Here is a 26,655-nt window from a genome sequence, read left to right as displayed (position 1 = left end):
GCAAGTATTCCTACTAACTAATCTTAGATTTGAGGAGGAATTAGATAAAACTCCATCCTACTTGACCTCACAAATAAATCCTTCAACAGGTCTAATTTTTCCTAAAATTTAAAGTCTCTGAAATCTCTCCAAAAAGTCTATTTTGAATAAAGCAAATAATATTCTTAGAGGTTAATGAAGTGTGTGTGATAGCCAACTTTCTCTAGAATATTCTTAAACATTAGATCAATATCACATCAAAGTACTATCCTTGAAAGAATTCTTTAACATTAATCATAAGTTCTCTATATATGTAAAGGAGTAATAGGGTGGTGTCAAAATTATCCCTAAGGTGATGTAATGTCTAGAACCAACTCCTAGTAATGGGAAAAATTAAAGGCACCTTAGAGTGTTTGATGTGTGGATCTTCTTCAGGAGTCCTTTGCCATGGTCAGATACACTAAAAATCTTTATCTTAAAATTAACGCATTATTTGCTACAATATTTTTCTCAAACTACAATGAGTACAAAGGTCAGACTTCCTGGTGACAGAGATATACATAATCTCCATGGGGCTAAGTGGCAGAGACAGCACTCAGAAATCTAAGCAAACATTTGAATTACACAAAATTCAAATTTTCCTGGTGCAGAATAAAAGCTAGTAAGTTACTCAAAACCTTGTTTGATAATTATGACTGGGAAAAAAATCTTTAAAATGAATACTTCTGTTTCTTTTATTTACTTACATTGTAATCCAATGTGTATCATAACTGCTCCCAAACTGCTGAAAAGTACCAAACAGTTTTGGAAGAAGACGAAGTGAAATTACTACTGATCTGAAACAGCAAAAACAGGTATTTATAGAATAAAATAATTTTAAATAGTATCAACAATTCTAGATCTTAACAGAAATTCAGCTATTTAAAATCTTAAATGCAAAAAGAGTTAATGAACTTCACATACATTTCTATGCAAACACAAAATTTTTTCCTTAAGTATTAACTTATTATACACTGGGGCAAGAAATCCAAGTTTTAAAAAACCAATCCAAGACTTTTAAAGTAAAATACACCATATAAATATCTGAGTATAAAAGCAAGTGAAGGGCATTTAAATATAAATTTTTTTAATGACAGTATTCTTTAACGAGTCATAGGTGCTTCTGAGGATTTAATCAAGGAAAACAGGAAGCAGCAGCTTGGGCAAATTATCTAGAGCAGGGCTTCTCAAAGTTTAGTGTGCACTTGATCCAGCTGGGGGGATTTTTTAAAAATGCAAATTCTGATTCAGTAGGTCGGGGTAGGTTCAGGATTGCATTTCTAACAAGCTCACAAGTGATACTCAACTGCTGGTTTGTGGACTACAAACAATAAATGTAGAGAACATTTTTCAAACTATATAAATTATCACTTTCTCTCTAATTCTCACTTAATATCATCTCCATCTAAATTGAGAATCACTGCGTTATGAGCATGCTAATAATAGAAGCACACCACATACCTCAAGTATAAAAGGGCCAAAAGGCAATAGGAAATCATTCTAAAACCTCAAGAAGATCTGAGCATGTCTATCTTCTGGAAGAAAAGGGGGTACAGGGAACATATTGACATGCAAATCCCAGAAGTCCTAGTAGGCAAGAAGGTTGCCTGCATGAGCCTTGAAAGAAGCAGGACACACTCTAATAAAGTTACTGAATTTCTTTTATTTTTAAGCTTAGGAGCCAATATTGCTTCATGAAAGAATTTTTACAAAGAGAAAAAGTTGGCACCCTACCCACAAGTATGGATTACAAATAAGTCCTCAAAAATGCCTACTCTTTTTAAGAGTACCAGGTATATTCGAATACAGGACTACACTTCTGAGTGGGAGGAAAACAGTGGCGAATGCTGAGTAGGAGAAACTACAAAACTTTGTTTCTGAATAAAATCCAAAGTACTTAAATTTGACTACAAAGCCTTGTCTGATCTGTCCCCATTCCTTCTATCCGTCTAACCTATTTTCCTTCCCATCTTCCTTTTTTTTTTGGCGATATGTGGGCCTCTCACTGTTGTGGCCTCTCCCGTTGCGGAGCACAGGCTCCGGACACGCAGGCTCAGCGGCCATGGCTCACGGGCCCAGTCGCTCCGCGGCATGTGGGATCTTCCCAGACCGAAGCACGAACCCATGTCCCTTGCATTGGCAAGCGGACTCTCAACCACTGCACCACCAGGGAAGGCCCCCCATCTCCCTTTTTGCTATTCCTTCAAAACACACGAGCACATTCCCGCCTCAGGGCTTTTCTATTGCCTCTGCGTGGAATGCGCTTTACCTAAATAGCTACCTGAAGGACTCCTTCCCTCACTTTATTAAGGTCTCCTCAACTGTCAACAGAATGGATGACCCTGACAACTCTATATTAAATATCACCTTTCCATTGCTCTGCAAACCTCTATTATTCTTGACTCCTTCCCAATTTTCCTTCAGTCATCATCACGTAATGAATATTCCTTTATTTAATATGTCTACCACTAGAATGTGCTTGATGTGAGCGAAGAGTGTCTTATTCACTAAAAATCCCTGCATATGGTGCATGCTGAGTATATATTTCCTTAAATAACAAACCAGCAAACAACTTAAAGGCAAGATTTTCAAGGAAGGAGGAAGACCAACAGTGTAAAATGCTATATTACAGTTATGAAGGAAAAGGACAGAAAAAATACTACTGGAAGATAAAAGAAACAGCATGTTAGAAGTATGTCAAAGGATCAAAACAACATTAGTATAGATTAAAGAGTATATAGTGGACTTCCCCTGTGGTCCAGTGGTTAACACTCCGTGCTTCCACTTCAGGGGGCACGGGTTTGATCCTGGTGGGAGAAGTTCCACACGCTGCACACTGTGGCCAATGATAATAATAAGTATATAGTGAAGCAACGAAGACAGTAAATGCCTGATATCCAGTAACTGCAAAGTAAATATTCTTTAAATATTCAAAAACATTTAAATTTTTAGTATACTTTTAAATATTAAAATATTTAATATTTTTCAACAAGTCGCACAGAAGTGGTGCTTGGGAAGATAGACCAAGATAGATCAGGGGAAATCAATTTCAATTTTAGATTATTTATCTAAACTCCTTTGTCAAAGTTTCAGAAACATTAGCAGAGTTTTTCCTAAAAATTAAGACATAAAAAACTGGAATGAATATATATATATATTAATTTGACTTTAAAAGCATAAAATCAATGAGATATCACAAAGGACAGAAAAATTTCACCTAAAATCACAAAAGCAAATTCCAAAATTGTTTACCTAGTGTAATTTCAACAATACTTTTAAAATACAAAGAAACAAAGACTAGAGATACCATATCTCACTAAAGCAAGTCTTATAGTGTGCAGCAGTTGTATATTTTCTGAAAATCTTATTACCTCTTTTGCAGTCAATGGTGTTAAGAGTCTAGACTGTTTAAATTTACTTTCCAAATTTTCTACAATAAACATGTTTTCATTTTATAAAATGTAATGTAGAAGCAAGCACATGATGCTTGACATTAGAGATTAGGATGCCAGGCATTGAGCAGGTATTGGTTGAGTTGAGTGAATAATGATGTGGTTCATGTAAAAGAATCCAAAATAGGATTGTAGAAATGGGACTCGTCTTACCTCTACTACCTAAGGGGAATGCTTTTCTCCATAATTTATAATAAAAACACTGAATTATTAATAATTACATCTTACGTGACTAAAACAGTTTTTTTAAGTTTTTCCAAAGATTCAGAAAAACTCCAAATTTTTCTCCTCAAAAAAAGATTTCAGGGGCTTCCCTGGTGGCGCAGTGGTTGAGAGTCCGCCTGCCGATGCAGGGGACATGGGTTCGTGCCCCAGTCCAGGAAGATCCCACATGCCGCGAAGCGGTTGGGCCTGTGAGCCATGGCCGCTGGGCCTGCGTGTCCGGAGCCTGTGCTCCGCAACGGGAGAGGCCACAACAGTGACAGGCCCGTGTACCGCAAAAAAAAAAAAAAGATTTCAAAGAACGGTGAAGAGACATATTTTAAGTGCCATAAATTTAAGAATATAAGAAATGACCAAATCCAGAATCAAAGTGATCCTGAAACTCTGGAACACTTTATTTAAACTCATAAATTTGAAAGGAAAAATGATATAAAGTACTGATTACAGAATGAAAATTAGTAAAATATTTACAAACAGGGTAAGATCATGTATTTGTTTGCTGACTATAATAATTTATATTCCAATATTAAAGGAAACTTCACAAGATCACATATACCAACTTATTCCAAGTAAAATTATATCATGCTGTACAGCAGAAACTAACAACACTGTAAATCAACTACACCCAATAAAAAATTTAATTTTTTTAAAATAAAAGAAATAATGTCATAGCACTTCTCCTACAACAACTATGAGATACTACACCCTGACTTATCAACTTTTTTGCCCAAATAGTTTTGACTGCTGATATGCTTATGAAAAACATCAAAATTACTGTTATATTCAAACTTACATTCACAAATTCTTCCAAGAGTGAAAATTTCAAATACCAAACCACACAACCCTAGGCAACAATATGTTTAAGATGAAAAGGTTCAATGGTCCAGAGTAACAAGATACAGTCAGCCCATATGCAGGTTCCTCATCCGTGGATACAGAGCTAACTGTCCTACTCTATTTTATATAAAGGACTTGAGCACCTGAAGATTTTGGTATCTGCAGGGGGATCCTGGAACCAATCCCCCAAAGATACAAAGGGATCACTACACTAATTTTAGACTCAAGAAAAATGCTATTACTACCTTAGACTGCCCTTTGCTTGATACAAAGGTTTTGTTGCAACCTTTGCTGAAGCTTATTACTATACAATAGTGTGATGTGACTCTAAGAATTACCAATGTAACTTTATATTGCTTTAGTAGAATGAACACATTTGGTAGTAGTCTTCACAGTTAAAGTTACATTTGGACGATTTTTTCCTAATCCTACACTCCATATTTGAAGAAGACTGGTGTGTTCTACAAAATGCTGTCAACTAATTAATTAATTAATCTTAAAATATTTACTTATTTGGCTGCGTCGGGTTTTAGTTGTGGCACACAGGACTTTGTTGCTGCGTGCAGGATCTTTTTAGTTGCAGCATGCCAGATCTTTTAGCTGCAGCAGGCAAACTCTTAGTTGCGGCATGTGGGATCTAGTTCCCTGACCAGGGATCGAACCCAGGCCCCCTGCATTGGGAGCATGGAGTCTTAGCCACTGGACCACAAGGGAAGTCCCTCAGTCATTTTAAACTATAGTATATACCAAGAGTTGACAAAAAATGCTGTATATAATATAGTCTTTACAGAGAGAAAACAAAACCAAAAAAAGGTACATAGTACCATGCATTTCTTAATTATATGAACCTTTATTTATGTAAACAGAATCCCTGACTCGTGACCATTTTTACTTTTGTATTCAAAGGCAAAAAATTTCACACGTGGGTTAAACTACCTACTGCATAAAGAATGGCAAAAAAATAGCACACTGGATAGGTTCCCAGACAGAGTCTCAAATCAATTCTCAAGAAGCCACAGAATTTCAGGAGGTACCTAGCCCAGGATGTGAACCTGCATGTGAAGCTACCTGCCTTCTAGTAAACATAAAACACCAAAGGGGCTGATTACAACCCAACTCCTACTTCCGCCCTACTCACTAGACAGCAGCCTTATCTCACTCACCCAAAGTAACAAATACCAAGCTGAAGAGTAATGGATTTTTCATTGTGGGAGCTACTGTCTACCTCATGCTCTCACTTTATGACAACATTCTGCAAACCAGTCTACTATGTGTTTCCGTGTGTAACTTTAAACCTCCTGCACTGCTGAAATGTTATATGCCTTATAAAACAATCTGCCTAAGGCTAAATGTGCATAAGTCACATGCTGCATGTTTAAAGTGTTTTAAAGTGTTAACAGTGGGTTCCGTATAAATGGCAGAATTATGGGTGATTTATGGGAGACTTTTCCTTTTTCAGATCTCTATGCTTCCCAAGAAGTAATGAGCCTATATTACTGTTCAAAAGAAAGCTAAGTTCATTTTGTGAAATAAACTGTAATAAGACCATAGAACAGCAAAAACAAACAAAAATTGGTGACAGGTCTATAAACCATGGAAAGTGAGGAACTAGAAGGAAAATTAAAAAGTCAACATAGAGGGGGCTTCCCTGGTGGCGCAGTGGTTGAGAGTCCACCTGCCGATGCAGGGGACGCGGGTTCGTGCCCCGGTCCTGGAGGATCCCACATGCCGCGGAGTGGCTGGGCCTGTGAGCCATGGCCGTTGAGCCTGCGTGTCCGGAGCCTGTGCTCCGCAACGGGAGAGGCCACAACAGTGAGAGGCCCGCGTACCGCAAAAAAAAAAAAGAAAAGTCAACATAGAGAAAATAAAAAGAAACATAAAACCTGTGTAAACTACATAAAAAATTGACATCATCAAGAAGCAGACATCTGTGCGGTTTTTTCGGTCAAATGTCAGGAAAATGGTAAATGAGTTAAGATTTCAGTGGCCCATTTATTTCAACATAAGGAAGAGCTTTCCTATTAATATTAACACCCTTGTGCAACATTCCTTTCCTACTGTGATGGCAAACTCGGGGGAGAGGAATCCTTGGAGAAAGGATTCTTGTGTTCAGAATAGGATTTCTCAAACTCTGATATCAATACTGACACTTCACACAATTCTGTTGTGAAAAGCTGTCCTCTGCATTGAGGGATGTTTAGTAGCATCCCTAGCCCAAAGTAACATCTCCAATTCCACTCATTAATGTGACAACCAAAAATATCTCCAGATACTGATACTACCTAGGGAGAAAAAAAATCACCCCCATTAAAACCCACTGGTTTAATTGTAAAATAGCTAGTGGGAAGCAGCTGCATAGCACAGGGAGATCAGCTCGGTGCTTTGTGACGGCCTAGAGGGGTGGGATAGGGAGAGTGGGAGGGAGGTGCAAGAGGGAAGGGATACGGGGATAAAAGTATAAAAATAGCTGATTCATTTTGTTATACAGCAGAAACTAAAACAACATTGTAAAGCAATTATACTCCAATAAAGATGTTAAAAAAACACTAGTTTATCAGGAAACTGGAACTAATAATGTTTAAAAAAATTAATTATTTTTCAGTTTGCATGATAACTTCAGTAAGTTCAGCTGGTATACACTGGATGTGTTGCATATGTCACAGGCTAAAAAATGCCACTATGCTCTAAGTACTGGCATATATGACCAATTAATAAGAGGCCTAGCATAATACACACAGCAACCGTCTGAGTAAATTTTGAGGCCAAAATTAACATCAATATAATAGTTATGTTTACTATATATCAATAAACCATTAAGTAACTATGATTAGGTACAGGACTGCCTCCAACAAATGAAAAATGCTTCAACTTCAAGTGATTTGGGAGTGAACAAATTAAAGCTTAAAAAAATCCAAAATGATGATTTTCCATTTTATACACAGAATTTTCCTTTTGTCTCTTTTACTCTTTTTTTTTTTTTTTTTTTTTTTTTTTGCGGTACGCGGGCCTCTCACTGTTGTGGCCTCTCCCGTTGCGGAGCACAGGCTCAGGACGCGCAGGCTCAGCGGCCATGGCTCACGGGCCCAGCCGCTCCGCAGCATGTGGGATCTTCCCGGACTGGGGTACGAACCCGCATCCCCTGCATCGGCAGGCAGACTCTCAACCACTGCGCCACCAGGGAAGCCCCCTCTCGTCTCTTTTAAGCTACACTACTTAGAAAAATATATGCTCATTATGGAAAAATTAGAAAATAGAAAACCATAAAGAAGAAAAAATTAACTGAATCCTCCCAGAAATAACCATTCTACAGTCTCACATATTGCTTGCAATCTTTTTAACAAACGGGCCTATGAGTATACGCCCATATCATTATATAATCTTTGAAAACATTTGACTCTTAAAGGCTACATGATATTTCATCTTTCACATAGCTTTTTTCCTTTTTATTGAAGTAACATACATGAAAAAACACATATAAACCTAAGTGACAGTTCAAAATATCAGGAGGTGAACATACCTGTGTAACATGCACCAACATCAAGAAAGAAATCATTACCAGCATCCCAGAAGCCTTGGGATATGCCCCCTTTCCACTCACTAACAACCCAAGAGTAACCATTATCCTATTAAATACAATAGTTTTCCTGATTTTCTTTTTTAATTTATTCATTTATGGCTGCATTGCATCTTTGTTGCTGCTACTCTTTATTGCAGTGCATGGGCTTCTCACTGCGGTGGCTTCTCTTGTAGTGGAGCACTGGCTCTAGGCGTGCGGGCTTCAGGAGTTGTGGCTCATGGGCTCTACAGCGCAAGGCTCAGCAGTTGTGGCACACAGGCTTAGTTGCTCTGCGGCATGTGGGATCCTTCCGGACCAGGGCTTGAACCCGTGTCCCCTGCATTGGCAGGCGGATTCTTAACCAATGCGCCACCAGGGAAGTCCCAGTTTCCCTGTTTTTAAACTCTGTATAAACAGAGTAATAGAGATTTACTTTTTTACATCTGGCTTCTTTCACTCAAAATTTTGTCTGTGAGATTCAACCACACTATTCCATGCAGTTGTAGTTCTTTCATTGTTACTACTATATATATACTATTTCATTCAACAAACAGTCCACAATTTAATTTTCCTTCCTATTCTTTTTCTGTCATTTAGATAGCAGTAGAAAGAATAGTTATTTTGAATAATGCTTTTATGAACGTTCTTGAATGTGTCTTTTGGTGACCTTCTGGATGTATTATTAAAAGGCACATACTTAGCAGTGCAACTGCTGGGCCACAGGATATGCAGATGCACTTTTGGGGAATAAAAATTGATACAACTTAAAAAAGTATTCATTAGCTTCACAAAGACTTTTAAAAGACAATTAACATTTTAGGGACTTCCCTAGTGGCCCAGTGGGTAAGACTCCGCGTTCCCAATGTAGGGGGCCCAGGTTCAATCCCTGGTTGGGGAACTAGATCCTGCATGCATGTCTCAACTAAGTTTGCATGCCACAACTAAGAGTCCGCAGGCCGCAACAAAGATCTCACGTGCTGTAATGAAGATCCCGCACATAACAACTAAGACTCAGAGCAGCCACAATAAATAAATGATAAATAAATATTTTTCAAAATATTTAAAAGACAAAACATTTTAAAACTAATTTCTATAATACCTATGTAAATGATGAAATATCATTCACCCATTAAAAGCATTCTTTTTAAAGAATATATGCCAAATGAGGCAACTGATCCAACTAACAGGGGTCTATTAGTAGTTTCTTATACCTGCATGAATAAGCAATTTTTCTATTGTGATTGTACCAATTATAGCCCTTTAAAGATCAAAAGAAGAAAATTAAATATTGCAGATACTTTTTCTAATTCAATTAGGTAAAAAAATTTTTTGAAGCAGTTAAATATTCAATAAAATTAGACATTTATATTGAGCCTTGGCAGAGGTAAGCTGAAAATATTAATGTAATATATTCAATTAGGGGCTTCCCTGGTGGCACATTGGTTAAGAATCCACCTGCCAGTGCAGGAGACATGGGTTGGAGCCCTGGTCCAGGAAGATCCCACATGCCGCGGAGCAACTAAGCCTGTGCGCCACAACTACTGAGCCCTTCGCTCTAGAGCTCACGAGCCACAACTACTGAGCCCACGCACCGCATCTACTGAAGCCCACGCACTATAGAGCCCATGCTCTGCAACAAGAGAAGCCACCACAATGAGAAGCCCATGCACCGCAACAAAGAGTAGCCCCCGCTCGCCACAACTAGAGAAAGCCCATACGCAGCAACAAAGACCCAACACAGCCAAAAATCATAAACAAAAAAATAAATTAAAATATATATATATTCAATTAATAACTGAATTCACCACATCAGAGAATGGAACAATATTATCAGAGCAGTATAAGGGAAACTGGAGACTGTATCAACAGAACAGAACTGAAAATCAAGAAACTTGTGGTAATTATTTGAGCCCCAATAAGAAGTATATAAATATACAGCAGAATTCAAACTAGGAAAAAAACACAACTAACCTAATTCTTTGTGCACTACAGAAGTCAAAAGATCCACCCAGATGGAAGAACAATGCCATTATCAAAATGTTTATATTTCAGCTTAAGTTTAACTTCACTTATCTTATTTAGCTTTCTTTATATATAACAGTTCAAGAACATTTAAACTGTAATCTGAAAATAGAGTAATCACCACCATGTTCCCAGAATCAATAAGACAGTATTCCTTTGTCTCTGTTGGAGGTGATCTAATCAAGAGTGCCGAAAAGTGCTGAAAAAAGCAAGACTGTGTGATAACATATAAACCCTGTGGGGGAAAACAGTTTAGAACTAATATAAAAACCACAATTACTAAAAAAAAATAGGTTGATAACAGTACATTAAATGCTATGAACCCACCATATCTAGGTCAATAAGAATATTGATTATGAATATGATTACTGCATAAAAAATTTTAAATTCCTATTTACCTGTTGTTTCCTAAATTTTCAAGGCAACCTTCAATGAATCTCATTCGAATCTGTCTATCCGTAAACCAACATACTAAGGAACAGAGAAGTTTCTCTGCTTCATTTATTAATCCTTCAGAAAGATTAACCTACAAAAAAATGTATATACATAAAATTACTGTTTATACTGAATGCATTTTGCTGTAATTTTGTAGTCTTTTGGGTTTATTAAATAACTTACTGCATCATCATCTTGGACTATATCCCACAACAAAGTGTTTCCTTTCTTGCAAACGTTATCCAAATTAATGTCTGTTACAGCATTACTGCTGAATTGATGTTTATGAACTGTAGGTCCTGAAGGGGCAAAATATAACACACTATAGAGCAATGCAGTTGACTGAAATTGTAAAGTGAACTACAGCATTCATAAAGTTAACAAATTCAAAGTGAAGTATAACAATAAATCTCTTCTTACATCACAAGATAAAAACAAGATTAACACAGTTGCTTTATGAATGAGACAGAATAGTACTGTTTAGAGTTTGATACTACTAAAGTAAAATAAGAAAAGTTTTCATAGCCTCTCCACTATTTCATAGCCTCCTCACTATTACTAATAAGTATGATTAATGTTTTCCACATGTCAAGAGAACTATATATAAATATTTGAAACCCAAATTAAACATTAAGAAGAAAATTTAACTGAATTAACTATATAGCCAAGGGACGTTCCTCTAAATGACCTTCTGTAAAGTGTCTTATACCTAAAGATTTTTTTAATTGAGATGATTTACTCAAAACATTCAATTAAATTCAAAGCGTCTATTATAATAATTCAGACTTTGAGTGCCAGACTATGAACTCTCCCTAGCTCTGTTATATTAAGCAAAAATGCTTCATTGTCTTTAACAGCTTTACCATGAAATTTCCCTCTTAAACTGTACATGTACATTGATTTCATTAAAATGAGAACTATGCAACCTTCACCATAATTCTGTTTTAGAACACTTTCACCACCCTAAAGCATTCCCTCATACTTAATTACATTTAATCCCTGATCCCATTCCCGAGCCCTAGTCTGTTCTTCCATCCCCATAAATTAGCCTTTTCTAGAAATTTCATATAAATGGAATCATACAATATGTATGTATAGTCATGTCTGACTTTGTTCACTTAGCAAAATGTCTGAGGTTCATCCATGTTGAAGCATCTATCAGTAGTGTGTTCCTTTTAAATAGAATAATAATAAACAGAATAATATTCCATTATATGAAAAAATTGTTTATATATCTACCAATTACTGAAAGTTTGGATAGTTGCCAGTTTTTGTCTAATATGAATAATGCTGCCATAACACTGATATAACCAGTCTTTGTATAGACATACACTTTCTTTTCTTTAGGGTAAATACTTAGAAGTGAACTGTTGGGTCATAAGGTAAACACGTATGTTTAAAATTTGAAGAAACTGCCATACTGTTTTTCAACACATAGGTATGGTCGCTCTTTTTAATTTTAGCCATTCTAATAGATATGCAGTAGAATATCATTCTGGTCTTTAATTTTAATTTCCCTAATGACTAATGATGCTAAGCATTTTTTCATGTGCTTATTAGCCATTTGTGTACCTTCTTTGGTGAAATAAATCAATTCCCAATTTTTAATTAAGCTGTCTTACTACTGAGTTGTAAAAGTTCTTATATGGTCTGGATACAAGCCCTTTATTAGATATATGATTTGCAAATATTTCTCCCAGTTTGTAGCTTGACTTTTTAAGTTTGGGGTTTGTTTGGTTTATTTGTTTTGGTATTTACTTTTTAAAATTAATTTTATTAAAATACAATATAAATACATAAGATCCGGAACATTTCTATCACCCCAAAAAGTTCTCTTGTGTCCCTTTACAATCAATCCCCACCACCAATCACTGAGTAGATGTCAATCATTATAAATTACTTTAGGAAATTTTAGAAGTGCATATAAATGATATACAGTATGTATTCTTCTGTCTAGCTTCATTTGCTTAGAATGTTTTTTGATATTCAGTCATGGTGTTGAACGTATCAGTAGCTCTTTCCTTTTTATTCCAGTGTGAATATACAACAATTTGTTTATCTACCAGTTAATTCCAGCTGAGGTTCATAAATGAAGCAGTTATGAACATTCAGGTACAAATCTTTTTGTGGACGTATGTTTTCATTTCTCTTGGGTAAATACCTAGAATAGGAATTGCTGGGTCATACGGTAAGTACAAGTTTAACTTTAAAAGAAACTGCTAAAACAGTACTCTAAACTGCCTGTACTATTTTAAGCTCCTTCACAGCAATGTATGAGAGTTGTAGTTGCTCTGCATCCTTAGCGTCATTTGATATCATTAAGTCCTTAATTTTTTACCCATCCGAAATGAGTAGAAATATCCAGTTGTAGTTTTAATTTGAATTTCCCAGATGACTGTAGATATTGAACATCTTTTCATGTATTTACTGACCATTTTTATATCTTCATTTATGAAGTAACTAAATTTATTCATACCTGTTGCCCATTTTTAAATTGTATTGTTTGTCTTACTGTGTTGGAAGAGTTCTCTATAGTATTAAATACACAGTAATACAAGGTAGATTTGGAGACCAATAATACATCTAATATTTTGCTCAATTTCTAACTTCATATAGTAAAAAAAACATGTACAATACTGAATAAAAGGAAAACAGGTTAAGAATAGAAGAATGGTGAAAATTTAATAAATATGGTATAAAATTAAATTGACCTCAATCTTAACCCATTCATTTCTCAACAACCACAATAACAAAAATGTCAAAACAGGGAATTCCCTGGCAGTCCAGTGGCTAGGTCTCCGCGTTCTCACTGCTGAGGGCCTGGGTTCGGTGCCTGGTCGGGGAACTGAGATCCCGCGAGCCACGCAGCACGGCCAAAAAAAAGGAAAAAAAAAAAAGTCAAAATAACCTTATCTAGATTATACGCAAGTAACAGTTGAAATCAGAAAGTTGTTGCCAAGATCCACATATTGCATCTCCAAGTCTGATCATGGCTTTAAAAGCATAAACCTAATCTATCTGGTTTACTTAGTTTATAATTTACTGGCATCCCAAAACCCATGTCCTAGGCTACTAAGTGCTGATGGTATGTAACTAAGCAAGAGGCTGGATATGGACCTTTAAATTGCCAATTCTAGAACTGTTTGCCCTCTTAATTTTTCTCCCTTTCCTCCTTTATCTCCTCCTATTCTTTAACCTCTTCTAACCTCTATTCTTTAGAGTTTGGTCATGTCCTATCATCTTTTTAAGACTGATTTAGAGTGATTAGAACCATCGTTTTTTGAACATTTTCATCACCCCAGATGAAAGAAACACCTCACCCTTTAGCAGTCACCCCTCCTCTTATTTCTCCCAATCCTCACTAGCCACAGGGAACCACTAATCTATACTTTCTATCTCTACAGATTTGCCTATCTTAGTCCTTTTATATAAATGGAATCATACAACATGTGATTCTGTGTAATCTCCTACTTTTAAGTCCTAAAATTCCTGAATATAAAATCTAATGCAGCCATATATTTTCTCAAATACAAAGCTATAATTTTTATACATATTATTTTTTATTTCTTTTCCTTGTTAAATATCTCTTGATGGAACTGCAGCCTTCATATTCATGATGGAGTATTCATAATAATTTCATTTCCTTGGGGAAAAAAACTATAATATGAAAATTACTTGGCAAAAACACTGAAGTAACAAAACATTGACTGTTGATTCCTTTTAACAATGTGTTATATAAATTATTCCTATTTTAAATAAAGGAATATATTTTACTTACTACAGAACCTTACCTTGACTAAGATGTTCATGGTAAATAGATGCTAAATTGGGAAGATGTTGTTGGAGATGAGATGTTAGCTCTGCATGTGAATTAATCTGAACTAGCTCCTCTTCACACCCAGATTCTTCACCATCAAAATCAGCCATATTTTTTTCTGATTTTGCACTGACCTGGGAGCTGCTGCAACTGACATCATCTGCACTTAGCATATCATCAACCATATGACTGTAACACAGAGAGGAGTACAAAGTCAGCAATTACAAATTTGAACACACATTGTGAATCACAAAAAAATATCTCTCAAAACATTTGGCACAAGTTACAACCCACTCAAGAATAAAGCTACATTTGTTTGTTAACAATATGGAATATTGACAGCTTTACAAAAAATAAAAAGCCCACAAAGTCTGCACTATATATTAATTATACAATATATACCTACATATTATCTGGCTCATCAACACACTTCACTAAAACAACTTCAAAGAGAATAATTTTAGGAAAAACAAAATCAGTAAACTTAACTGTTAGATAATTTTTTTATAAACTCAAATCTTAAAGTGAAACCTTAAAATTTATTTACATTTGTTCATCCAACTGCAGAATCAAATCAGATAAGGAAAAAAATTTCAATTTACAGCTGCAATCTAGATGTGGTTAGTATTAACTGAGCAACTTTTAACTCAATAAACACCTATTAAGCCCTCCCTTCTAAAACGTACCATACGGGGTGCTCTAAGGATGTAGAGACAAAATGATAAAAATAACACGAAGAAGAAAAGTTCAGGATTGATTTAGACTCACAAATGGTACCCATACACAGAGAATATGGAAATGGCTAACATAAAAAAATAAATCATTAGGTCTTTTCAGGTAGAGCGTTGGCGTGAACACTATAAGAGATTTACAATGTACCAAACTGAACATATTACCCTCCTCAGTTTTATGAACTAATTGCTTTGTCTCCAGTATGTCCTGGGGAGAGCTCTGAATGTGCATTTCTGTAATGTCAGACCATAAACCAGTGGTTCTCAAACAGAAGGCCAAGGAGACATCTGGCAATGTCTAGAGACAATTTTTGGTTATCACAACTTGGGATATTCCTCTAGTATGTAGGCCTAGAGGCTAGGGATGCTGCTAAACATCCATCCTACAATGCAGAGGGCAGCATTCACATTGCTGTAAATCCAAAACACAGAATTACCTGGCCCAAAACATCAATACTGCCAAGACTAAGAAACATTACTGTAAACTCATATGGGTTAATGATAAGAAGAAAAAGGCAAAGGAAATAAAGTAGGAATATGTATGGATGTGTAGTTCTCCCAAACAACCATATTAAATTCTGAAAGGCCCGGCAAATAGTCAGGTTTAAGATAAATCCTGATAAACTACATATCCCTATTTCATCATTAACTCAAATATTACTACTTGCAATGATAGTAATAATAAATAGCAGCTAATATTTATTAAGTTCTTATTATGTGCCAATCATATCAGCCCATGAAATGCTCACAATAAGCCCATGAGATAGGTACTATTGTTTCTATTTTATAGATGAGAAAATGATAGTAAGAACAACTGAGTACCTTGCCCAATACTGTAACACTAGTAAATGACAGAATCACTTACTATTAAACACCATAGGTATATTTCACAGATAATCAAAAAGCTTTATGCTGAGGCTTTATCCTTACTAATATCCTAAAATTAGAATGTGCATAAAATTTCCCTTTTCGTGATCACACTTTAATGGAAGTTTCCACAAGCAATTTACTATCTACTATTAGGCAATTATTACAAGGAGTTGAAGATCTAGATCTGTGTTGTCCAATACAACAGCCACTAGCCACCTGTGGTCACTGCACATGTAAAAAATGGCTGGTCTAAATGAAGATGTTAGGAGTATTAAATATACACAGATTATTGAAGACCTAGTACAAAAAAATTTTTATTAAAAATTTTACACGGATTACATGTGGATATATGATATTTTGGATACTACTGCTTTAAATAAAATTTATAATTAAAATTAATCTTCTCTGTTTCATCTTGCTTTTTAAAATGTGCCCATTAGAAAATTAAAAATTGGGACTTTCCTTGGCGATCCAGTGGTTAAGACTCCATGTCTCCACTGCAGTGGGGCATGGGTTCGATCTCAGGTTGGGGAACTAAGATCCCACAAACTGCAGGGCGTGGCCAAAAATAAATTAATTATGAAAATTTAAAATTACATACTTATGGCATGCATTTTTAGCTTACATTATATTCCTATTGGACAGCACTGATCTAGAATATATCACAATTGAATAAATATAGGCTATAATTAACTCCCTAAAGGAAATGTAAGCTGTTTTATTTTTAGGTAGACTTACCCATCGTGGTGGTGATGATGGTGGTGGTGGTGGTGGTGATGCTGTGGACCAATAAACTGCCGACAATTAAATAATTCATTCCCAATAGTCTCCCCAAGAAAGTCCCCAGTGCGTGTAATACAAGATTCCTGAGATGCTTGTGCTATATGAGCAGCATTCATTTCCCCTGAAATATCATGTTCTGGGTCTTCAGAGTGTGAACAGGCATCTAGCATTCGTATTCGATTATCTACTGATGGCACTGACTCAGTGTTAAAAACCAGGTCCTTTCCTGTTCCATTGCTTGTCCCACTTCTTTCTGATGGACCTTGGGAATCCCCTAAGCAAATGCCTGCTTGACTTTCTAATTTCCTGTTCCGATGATCTGTACCACAACTGCTTTTAGAAGGATTATGACCATGATCGTCATCTTCATCTTCTTCTTTAAGGGCTTCAATATCTGCAATGTCTTCTGACTGTACCTCACTGCCAGGGCTCCCTGCTGACTGGCTTGCATGGCTAGAATTCACCTCATTGCTAGATCCATCACTATGTCCACTACTGCTACCAGGACCACTGCTTCCATCTTCACCACTGTTGGCAGTTTCATCAGAACTTCCCTGCATGGATTCCTATATTTAGAAACAAAGAGACTTAAATAAATATTTAAACCAGTAAGAAAAAAGTAAATGACATTAACACACTGTACTTTTTTAAAAGGCTGCCACAGTCCTGACAAATTTCATTGAACAATACAAAATGGAATTAAAAACTCAAAGAAAAGTAAAGAACCTCAATGATACTTAAAAGATAGGAAAGGCCTCAACTGGCATCATGTTTATATTCCCAGTTCGAAGGATAAACATGGCACAAACCCAAAAATCAAAAAATCTCTTTAAAGCGGGAGGAAAAAGTATTTTCATACCTCTGTATCTGAAAGTCGCTGCTGCACATGTTTGGTTCTATTAATAAGTTGCTCATCCATTTCAATGTCACTGCCTCCACTTTGATGGGTATCGCTGTTATCACTGCTTTGAGGACTGGCTGCAGGTGACCCTATATTAAAATGATGGGGATTTTTTCACTTCTAACTTGTATTAACATGGATCTATCAGAATGTCATAATCCTTTGATTCTTTGATATACCAAAGCTTCACGCTAAGTAGCCAAAAATATAATCTGGAAATATGTTAACATTTGCCAATTATTTCTAAAGAAGATATACATGATTTCAATTAAAAGTCAGGATACTAATGATTTCAGCAAAAAGGGTAAGTAAGATAGACAGGTAGTCAGGATTTACATCTCCTATGCAAAATGAACTTTATGAATGTGATACAAATATATTATATAAAATTAATTAAATCTAGATGATCATCAAAATAAAACTACAAGTCATCTTGCCATACATTTCTAAGACTCAACTTACAAGGTGATGGTGCAGCTCTTCTGAGCTCTTCGTCCTCTGAAGGAAAAGGAAAAAACAGGATGGAAATAATCTAAGTGACTGAATTTCTTTGGGGCACATATCAGTTGTTTTTATTACATAATCAACAAGATATAGGTAGGGAAACCTGCAATAATATAAGTCCCCACCACGTGTTGTAGTACTTGTGGGTGCCTGCACAGGAAAGCCTAAGAAAAGGGTAGTATATGATGTCAGGAAACAAAAAGAGGGGTAAAGCTGATAAACTTGTAGGAAACCCTAGAAAGTTATACATGTAAAAGCACATATAAAATACCTGGAAAGACAGAAAACTTTGAAGTAGAAAACACAGAAAGAGAAATGTATCATTATGTTCTATTCTCAAAATTATTTCTAAAAGAAATCATGTTGACTGGTTTCTAACCAAAAGCTCTAAAGCTTTTATGACATAGTTTTGTTTTTTTCTTAAAAGAACACTAATGAAAGAAGATCCAGTAACTACTGAAACGTTATTGCTGTTAATTGAACAGTAAACCAAAAACATGACCTAACCCCAATTTATTAACGTTTTAAGAAAACCAACACCTCCCTTTCCAACTTATTTCAAATTGAGATTAAACTGAAACTAATTTGCAGAAACTATTTCAAATTTGAGTTATAAACTATGAACAACTTACTTCAAATTACATTATACTTTACTAACCTTTCTTATTTCCAATGGGAAGATTGGTGTTTAGTAAAGATGCAAAAGAACTCTGTTTAGATAGCTGGGCCTTAGCTGCTAGTGCATTATTCCACAATGCTTTAATTAACATCGATGCCAAGTACAGTGTCTTTAAAAAAAAAAAAAAGGAGAGGTTGAAATTAGCGGTTTTAGGAAATACTGTAACAAATTTAATATCCTTTTGCCTAACTGAAATGCCAACAGTAATAAACTACAAGTTAAATCATCTGGATCACAAATAAATTTTCACTTTACAAAAAAAAAAAATTAGTTTTGAATGAATTACCTGTTCAGTATGAACACTTGGTTCAAGAGCTGAGACCAGATTAAGAAGATGTCTAAGTGGTACTGGATCCAAATTCTTGATGAGTGAAGGAAATAAGTCATGTATATACCGACTACAGTGTTTCAGCTAGAAAATAAAAGTAGAGACAACAGTCAAAAATAATCACACTATATAAATAACCTGACACCAAAAAAGTTATATAAGTTTAAAAGTGAAGAAGCTGGCTAGTACACTGATGTTTTTAAATATATTAGTAAAATGTTAATTACCAAATGTCATAAATCGCAGTACATAAAATTGTGAAAATAAAATTCCACTTATGCAGAACTTCACTTTATCCAAGCAAACCACAAGCATAATTTTTTAACCTCAAGAAGGAAGCCTGCAATAAATAGTCTCTGGAATCCAAGTATAAAAAGGATTCCAATTTAATTTAGGAACATATCACTAATATAAAAACAAGTTAAACTGTTAATTAAAATGTAGGCAATAAAAAATAAAATAAATTACAATTAGACGAGAAAACCAAATAAATATTATTTTTTAAGTGTACAGTGGACCCTTGAACAACATAGGTTTGAATTGTGTGCATCCACTTATACAAGGTTTTGGGGTTTTTTTCCACTAAATACATACTACAGTACTATAATGATCCACAGATATGGAACTGTGGATACGGAAGGCTAACTGTAAAGTTACACATGGATTTTCGACTGTGCAGAGAGCTGGCATCCCTAATCCCCATGTTGATCAAGGATTGACTGTATTATATTTCTCACATTAAGTGGTTATAAAGTATTTATATAACATGGTCATTAATTGAAATACAGTACAAAATAGAAACCCCTTTATAATCAAGGTCTTCATAATATAAACTAGGAAAGTCTCCTTTGTTATACTAAACAGAATTATGTAAATATGAGGGAAAATATAATATTTACAAAGATATGACTAGTAAATATTACAATGTCATGTAAAATAAGCATCTTTTACAGCTACAAAGGTGCTAACTGCTAAATCAAGATACAGCAACAAATCTGACTTGGTCAGAAATACCCAATTTCAGGACTCCAAAGGTAAAATGTATCCTACTTATCTACAATACATAAAAAGTCTATAAGAAAATGTATTCTAAAACACTGACTTTTATATTTTTCAGGTATAAATCATATAAACTCTCTTCTACTAAATCATCTTATCAGGGTAAATATATACAACCTAATTTTAAAACAGAAGGTAAAATAAAATAACACTGGAAGAATTCCTCTACGTTGAGGTAACTTCTAATAAACTACTCTATCTACTTCAATGCTACTATTAAATTCAACAGTGTTCTTTACACAACTGCAGTACTTTAAGACCAAAAACATCATTTGATTTTGAGAAGTGAATCATCAATTATAAGTCTGCCGATTTTACAGATCTCACCTAAGAATATTTTAATATAGTATTAATTAACATTATAATTGGACTGTACTAACAGTTTATACTTGCTTTTTGTCAAGAAGTAACTATCAGATTTACACTTTTCCTAATGAAAATGTGATTAAAACATACTGTGTGATAAATTCCTGATTTGTACCAGCGTAAATATTAATAAAATGGGATTTTCATAATAGATATAATTTTGGTTATTTTTAAGTAACAAGACCCATAAGAGATAATTATGTAATCCTGTAACTGAGGCAAAAGACACATAAGGCTCTTTTCAAGATGCACTTTATGAAGACACATCCAAAAGTCAGAAAAAAAATATTAAGATTGACAGCTTTCGTTCCTGGTAAAAATGGTAGTGTGGAGTTGGTTCACAGACGCTTCTTAACTAGTTATTGAAAAGAAAAGAGAAGAAAAGAATGTCAGGGAAGATGGCAGAGCAGGAAGTACCAGGAATCCAGCTCTGTACCTAGAAAGCAACTGTACTACTAGCAGAAACTGTCTGATGTAACTACTCTGAAACTCTGGAATAGCCAATTTGAACTCTTGTGCTCCCAAAGGAAAGCTTGGCTGGTAAACTGTTGTTAATGTTGGCCAATTTCAGCCTTCAGTGTGATAGCAGCTACCCATTTCCTACTCCTTGACCCTATGGCAGGCAGCTGTGGGGACAGCAATATGTGACTCTGGTACAGTTTGTTGGAGCCATGGGTGGGCAATAATGATCTTGTCCAAATAATAATGTCCAAATAACAAACTTCTGTGTTCTGAATTCGGATTACTACATCTGATGGGTGAGGTATGGGCACAGAGGTTAGCTGCCATTGTTTCAACCCAAATCAGCGAGATTGACTACTGGGGGAATTAAAGGAGCCACACCAGGGTTTTTTTTAGACATTCAATAACAACCAAATATGTAGAACAATTTAGAAAGGTACTGTACATTCCCAGGGAAAGACACAGCTCAGAAAAATACCTGAAAAGACCATGAGCTTTCACATTAGATCATTTTTAGGCTAGGGATCAATTAAAAAAGAACAAACTCTGAGAAAAGAAGAGAATCTCTTTTCCAAAGTTACCATACTATAAAATTCAATGTTTTCAACCAAAAAAAGAAGAAAACCAACACAAAGTATAAAAAGAAACAGGAAAATATGGCCCATCCAAATAAATAAAATAAATCAACACAAATGCACCCGTCATTTGTAGAATGCGCACCCATAGGAATTACTAGACAAAGACCTTAAAACACCTTCCCTTAAAGATGTTAAAAGAGCTCAAGGAAAAGGATGAAGACTGGAAAACAATGCATGAACAAAATGAGAATATCATTAAAAAGACAAATTATAAAAAGGAGCCAAAAAGAAATGCTGAAAAGTAAAATAACTGAAATAAAAAATACACTAGAGGGGCTCAAAAGCAGATCTGAGCAAGCAGAAGAATAAGCAAACTTGAAAACAGGACAACTGAAGAAAATAGGACAACTGAAATTACTGAATCTAAGGAACAGAAAGAAAAAAGAATGAAGAAAAGTGAAGAGAGTCTAAGGGACCTGTGGGACACCACTCAGTCTACCAATACACTCATTGTAGCAATCCCAGAGGAAAAGAAAGGTACACAAAGTATATTTAAAGAAATAATGGCCAAAAGCTTCTCAACTTGAGGAAAGACGTAAGTCTACAAATTCAAAAAGTTCAACACACTCCCAGTAGGATAAACTCAAGAGAGTTATACCAAGAGATATTATAATCGAACTGTTAAAAGCCAAAGACAATAAACTAATCGTGAAAGCAGGAAGAGATAAGCAATTCACATAAAACAGATACCCTATAAGACTATCAGCCAATTTCTAATTACAAACCTTGGAAGCCAGAGGAAGAAGTATGATATATCAAAGGGTGAGAGAAAAAACTTTCAACTGAGAATTCTACAATTGGCAAAATCTGTCCTTAAATAATGAGAAATTAATACATTTCCAGATAAACAAAACTAGACCTACAACTAGACCTGCCCTGCAAGAAATGCAACAGGAAGTCCTTCAGAATAAAATGAAAGGAAGCTAGACAACAGTGAAGAAATAAACATCTCTGTAAAGGTAAATATACAGACAATTAAAAGCTAGTATTATTATAGTTTTCATTTCTAACTCCATTTTTTAATTCCTACATGATTTAAAGAACAAAAACAAAAATTATTATTATTCTACACAACTGGGCACAAATTATATAAAACTGCCATCTGTGATATTAATAACAAAATAAAGGGGATGGAGCTGTACAGAAACAAAGTTTTCGTATGGTATTTAAATTGGCATAAATTCAAATTAGATTGTAAAAACTTCAATATGTCAAATGTAATTACCACTTTATACACAAAATATCTATAAAATACACACAAAAGGAAATGAGAACGTAATCAAAATATTTCACTATAAAAAAATCAACTAAAAAAAGAAGGCAGTAATGGAGGAAAATAATGGACAAAAATACTATAAAGACCTATAAAAAACAAACAGAAAAATGGCAGAATTAAACTCCTCTTTGAGTAATTATTTTAAATATAAATGGTTTGGGGAGAGAGATAAATTAGGAGTTTGGGGATTGAAATATACACAATACTATATATAAAAAGTAGATAATTAAAAAGGACCTACTGTATCGCACAGGGAACTATACTCAATATCTTATAATAACCTATAATGGAAGAGAATTTTAAAATATATGTATTTTTATATATGTATAACTGAATCACTTTGCTGTATACTTTGCTGAAACTAACACAACACTAAGTCAACTATATTTCAATAAATGTTTTTAAAATAAATAAATAGTTTAAACACTCCATTCAAAAGACAAAGAACAGCAGAATGGATTAAAAAACGTGATACAAATATACAATGTCCTCAAGAGATTCATTTTACATCCAAAGACACAAACTGGAGAGGATGGAAAAAGATATTCCATGTAGATAATGAGCAAAAGAAAGCTGGGCTGACCATACTAAAATCAAGTAGTTTTAATTTTTTAAAAGTTACTAGAAAAAGAAGAATTATCACATACTCCAACAACCCCACTCCTGGGTATATATCCAAGAGTTAAAAGTGGGATTTCAAAGAGATATTTGCACACCCATGTTCACTACAGCATTTCTTACAACAGCTAAGACATGAAAGCTGCACAAATGCCCATCAACAAATCAATGTATAAATACAATGTGGCACATACATACAACAGAATATAATTCAGCCAAAAAGGGAAGGAAATCCTGTCCCATGCCACAGCGTGGGTGAACATGGTGAACATGGGTGAACTTTGAGGACATTATGCTGAGTGAAATAAGCCAGTCACAAAAGGACAAATACTACAGGATTCCACTAATATGAAATATATAGACAGAATGATGGAAGCAGAGTCAAATGATGGATACCAGGAGATGTGAGGAAAGAGAATTGGGGAGTTGTTGTTCAATGGGTGCAGGCTTTCAGTTTTGGAAGATGAAAAAGTTCTAGAGATCTGTTACATAACAATATGAATATAATTAACACCATCAGAATTTTTTAATGGTTCAGAGGGTAAATTTCATGGTTTTTTTTTTCCCTACCACAGTTAAAGATTTAAAAAAAAAAAAAGGTTAACAGAGACAAAAGGTAACATCATTCATTAATAAAAGGTTCAATATAGCAAGAATATATAATAAACACTGAAGAAAAAATTGACAGAAATTAAGGGAGAAACAGAAAGTTCTACAATAATAGTTGTAGATGTCAATAACCCACTTCAATAATGGATAAAACAACTAGACAGAAGAAAAGAAAGGAAAGAGAAAACTCGTAGAGCACAATAAACCAACTACACCTAACAGACATATAGAGAGAACACTCCACAAAACAACAGCAGAAAACATTCTTTTCTAAAGAATGTATTCTTTTCTAAAATACAGTTTTCCAGGACAGACCATATGTTAGGCCACAAAACACGTCTCAAGAGATTTAAAAAGATACGTGTTTTCTCTGGCCACAAAATGATGAAGTTAAGAAATCAATACTAGAAGGAAAACTAGAAATTTTACAAATACATGGAAATTAAATAATACATTCTTAAACAACCAATAGGTCAAAGAAAAAAATGACAAGGGAAATCAGAAAATATTTAGCAACAAATGACTTGAAAAAACAACAAAACAAAATACATGGGATGCAAAAAAGCACTGCACAGAAATTTATTAAATGTAAATGTAAATTTAAAAAGATCTAATTATCAACAACCTAATTTTATCATTTAAGGAACCAGAAAAATAATAAACTAAACCCAAAGCTAAAAGAAGGGAAATAATAAAGATGAGAACACAGATAAATAAAATACAGATTAGGAAAACAATTTTAAAAAATTAACAAAACCAATAGTTGGTTCTTCTAAAGATTCACAAAATAACAAACATTTTGCTAGACTGACTAAAAAATATTTTTAGAAGAGGAGAGAGAAGATGTAAATAGCTAAAATCAGAAATGAAAGTGGGATATTACTACCAAACTTAGAGGTTAAAAAAAAAATTATAAGAAAATACCATGAACAACTGTATGCCAAAAAAAATTCCTCACAAATTACCTAAATTGACTCAAGAAAAGGAAAATGTCAATAGAGCGTTAACAAGAGACAGAGTCAGTAATCAACCTCCCAACAAAGTACTAAAATACATGGTCTTAACTAGTGAACTCTACCAAACATTTATAGAAAAATTATCACCAATCCTTCTCAAACCCTCCCCCCAAACTGAAGAGAATGAAATACTTCCTAACTCATTCTATGAGACTAGCACTGACCTGATACCAAAGCCTTCATTAAGAATAGAAAATCACAGAGCAATATCTCTTTCAATGATACTAAAGTTCTCCAAAAAATATTAGCAAATCAAATACAACTGCATATTAGCAAATCAAATACAACTGCATACTAAAAGAATTTTCACTGTGACCAAGTGAGATTTACTACAGGAATACAAGGGTAGTTCAATAAGAAAAACACTTACTGTAATACATCCTATTAATAGAAAGGAAAAAAGCCATATAATCTTCTCAACTGATGCAGAAAAGGCATCTGACAAAAATCCAACACCTTTTCATGATAAAAACTCTCAGAACTTTAAGAATAAAGAAAACGTCCACAGCCAACATCACACTCAGTACCCAATGACTGAAAAAATTTCCCCTAGGATCAGGAACAAGACAATGATGCTCGCATTCATCACTGCCGTTCAACACCATATAGAAATTCTAGCCAGAGATATCAGACCACAAAAATAAATAGCAAATCAACTGGAAAGGAAGATGTAAAACTATTCATAAATGACATGATTTTATACATATAGAAAGCTAGTAGAGCTAATAAGCAAATTCACAAAGTTATACAGTACAAGCTCAACAAGCAAAATTCAGCTGTTTCGATATACCAGCAGTGAAATACCTGACAAGAAATTTAAGATAGCAATTCCATTTACAATAGCATACAAAGAATAAATACTCAGAAATGAAACAAAGTAGGTGAAAGACCTGTACAGTGAAAACTACCAAACACGCCTCAAAGAAATTAATGATTTAAATAAATGGAAAGACATCCTATGTTCATGAATAGGAAGACTTAACATTGTTAATACTACCTAAAGCAATCTACGGATTCATCACAATTCCTATCAAAATTAAGAGCCTTTTGGCAGAAATGGAAAATCCAGTGCTCAAATTCATATGGAATTGGAAGGAGTTCTGAAAAGCCAAAAACAATCTTCAAAAAAAGACTTTGAAACACAACAAAAATAGAGTAATTAAAACAGTGTGGCAATGGCGTAAAGACAAACATAGAACAATGGAGTACAATAGAGAACCCAGAAATGTAACCTCACATAAATGGTGAAATGATTTTTCAACAGTGCCAAGACCATTCAACGGAGAAAGGACAGGCTTTACAAAAAAAAAAAAACAAAAAAAACCGGTGCTCAGAAAACTGGATACTCACATGCAAAAGAGTTAATATAGACCTTTACCTTATCCCCCACACAAAAATTAACTCAAAATGGATCAAAGAGCTAAACTCAGGACATATATAAAACTTTTTTAAGAAA

General features: G+C 34.6%; 1 protein-coding gene across 9 annotated transcripts in view; it reads right to left on the bottom strand.

Annotated features, from left to right (window-relative positions):
• The window catches only part of USP34 (ubiquitin specific peptidase 34), a 231,689-nt gene that overhangs the window by 113,974 nt on the left and 91,060 nt on the right, over positions 1-26,655 (bottom strand). For 7 of the 9 annotated variants that reach the window (XR_012325688.1, XM_073791350.1, XM_073791349.1 and 4 more), the window contains 9 exons: positions 19,114-19,239; positions 18,807-18,936; positions 18,107-18,142; positions 17,603-17,733; positions 16,699-17,309; positions 14,334-14,548; positions 10,726-10,841; positions 10,506-10,633; positions 726-815 (listed from right to left, as the gene is read on the bottom strand). Coding sequence is in view for 8 of the 9 variants with exons in the window: in XM_073791350.1 (XP_073647451.1) it covers positions 726-815; positions 10,506-10,633; positions 10,726-10,841; positions 14,334-14,548; positions 16,699-17,309; positions 17,603-17,733; positions 18,107-18,142; positions 18,807-18,936; positions 19,114-19,239 (1,583 nt within the window). In the remaining variant the exon portion in view is untranslated. The remainder of the gene's footprint in view (positions 1-725; positions 816-10,505; positions 10,634-10,725; positions 10,842-14,333; positions 14,549-16,698; positions 17,310-17,602; positions 17,734-18,106; positions 18,143-18,806; positions 18,937-19,113; positions 19,240-26,655) is intronic. The other 2 variants (XM_073791345.1, XM_073791343.1) reach the window with 2 other exon arrangements.

Source organism: Tursiops truncatus, chromosome 14 (genome assembly GCF_011762595.2).
Source record: "Tursiops truncatus isolate mTurTru1 chromosome 14, mTurTru1.mat.Y, whole genome shotgun sequence".
NCBI lineage: Eukaryota > Metazoa > Chordata > Mammalia > Artiodactyla > Delphinidae > Tursiops > Tursiops truncatus.
This window is presented reverse-complemented; position numbering and strand designations above follow the sequence as displayed.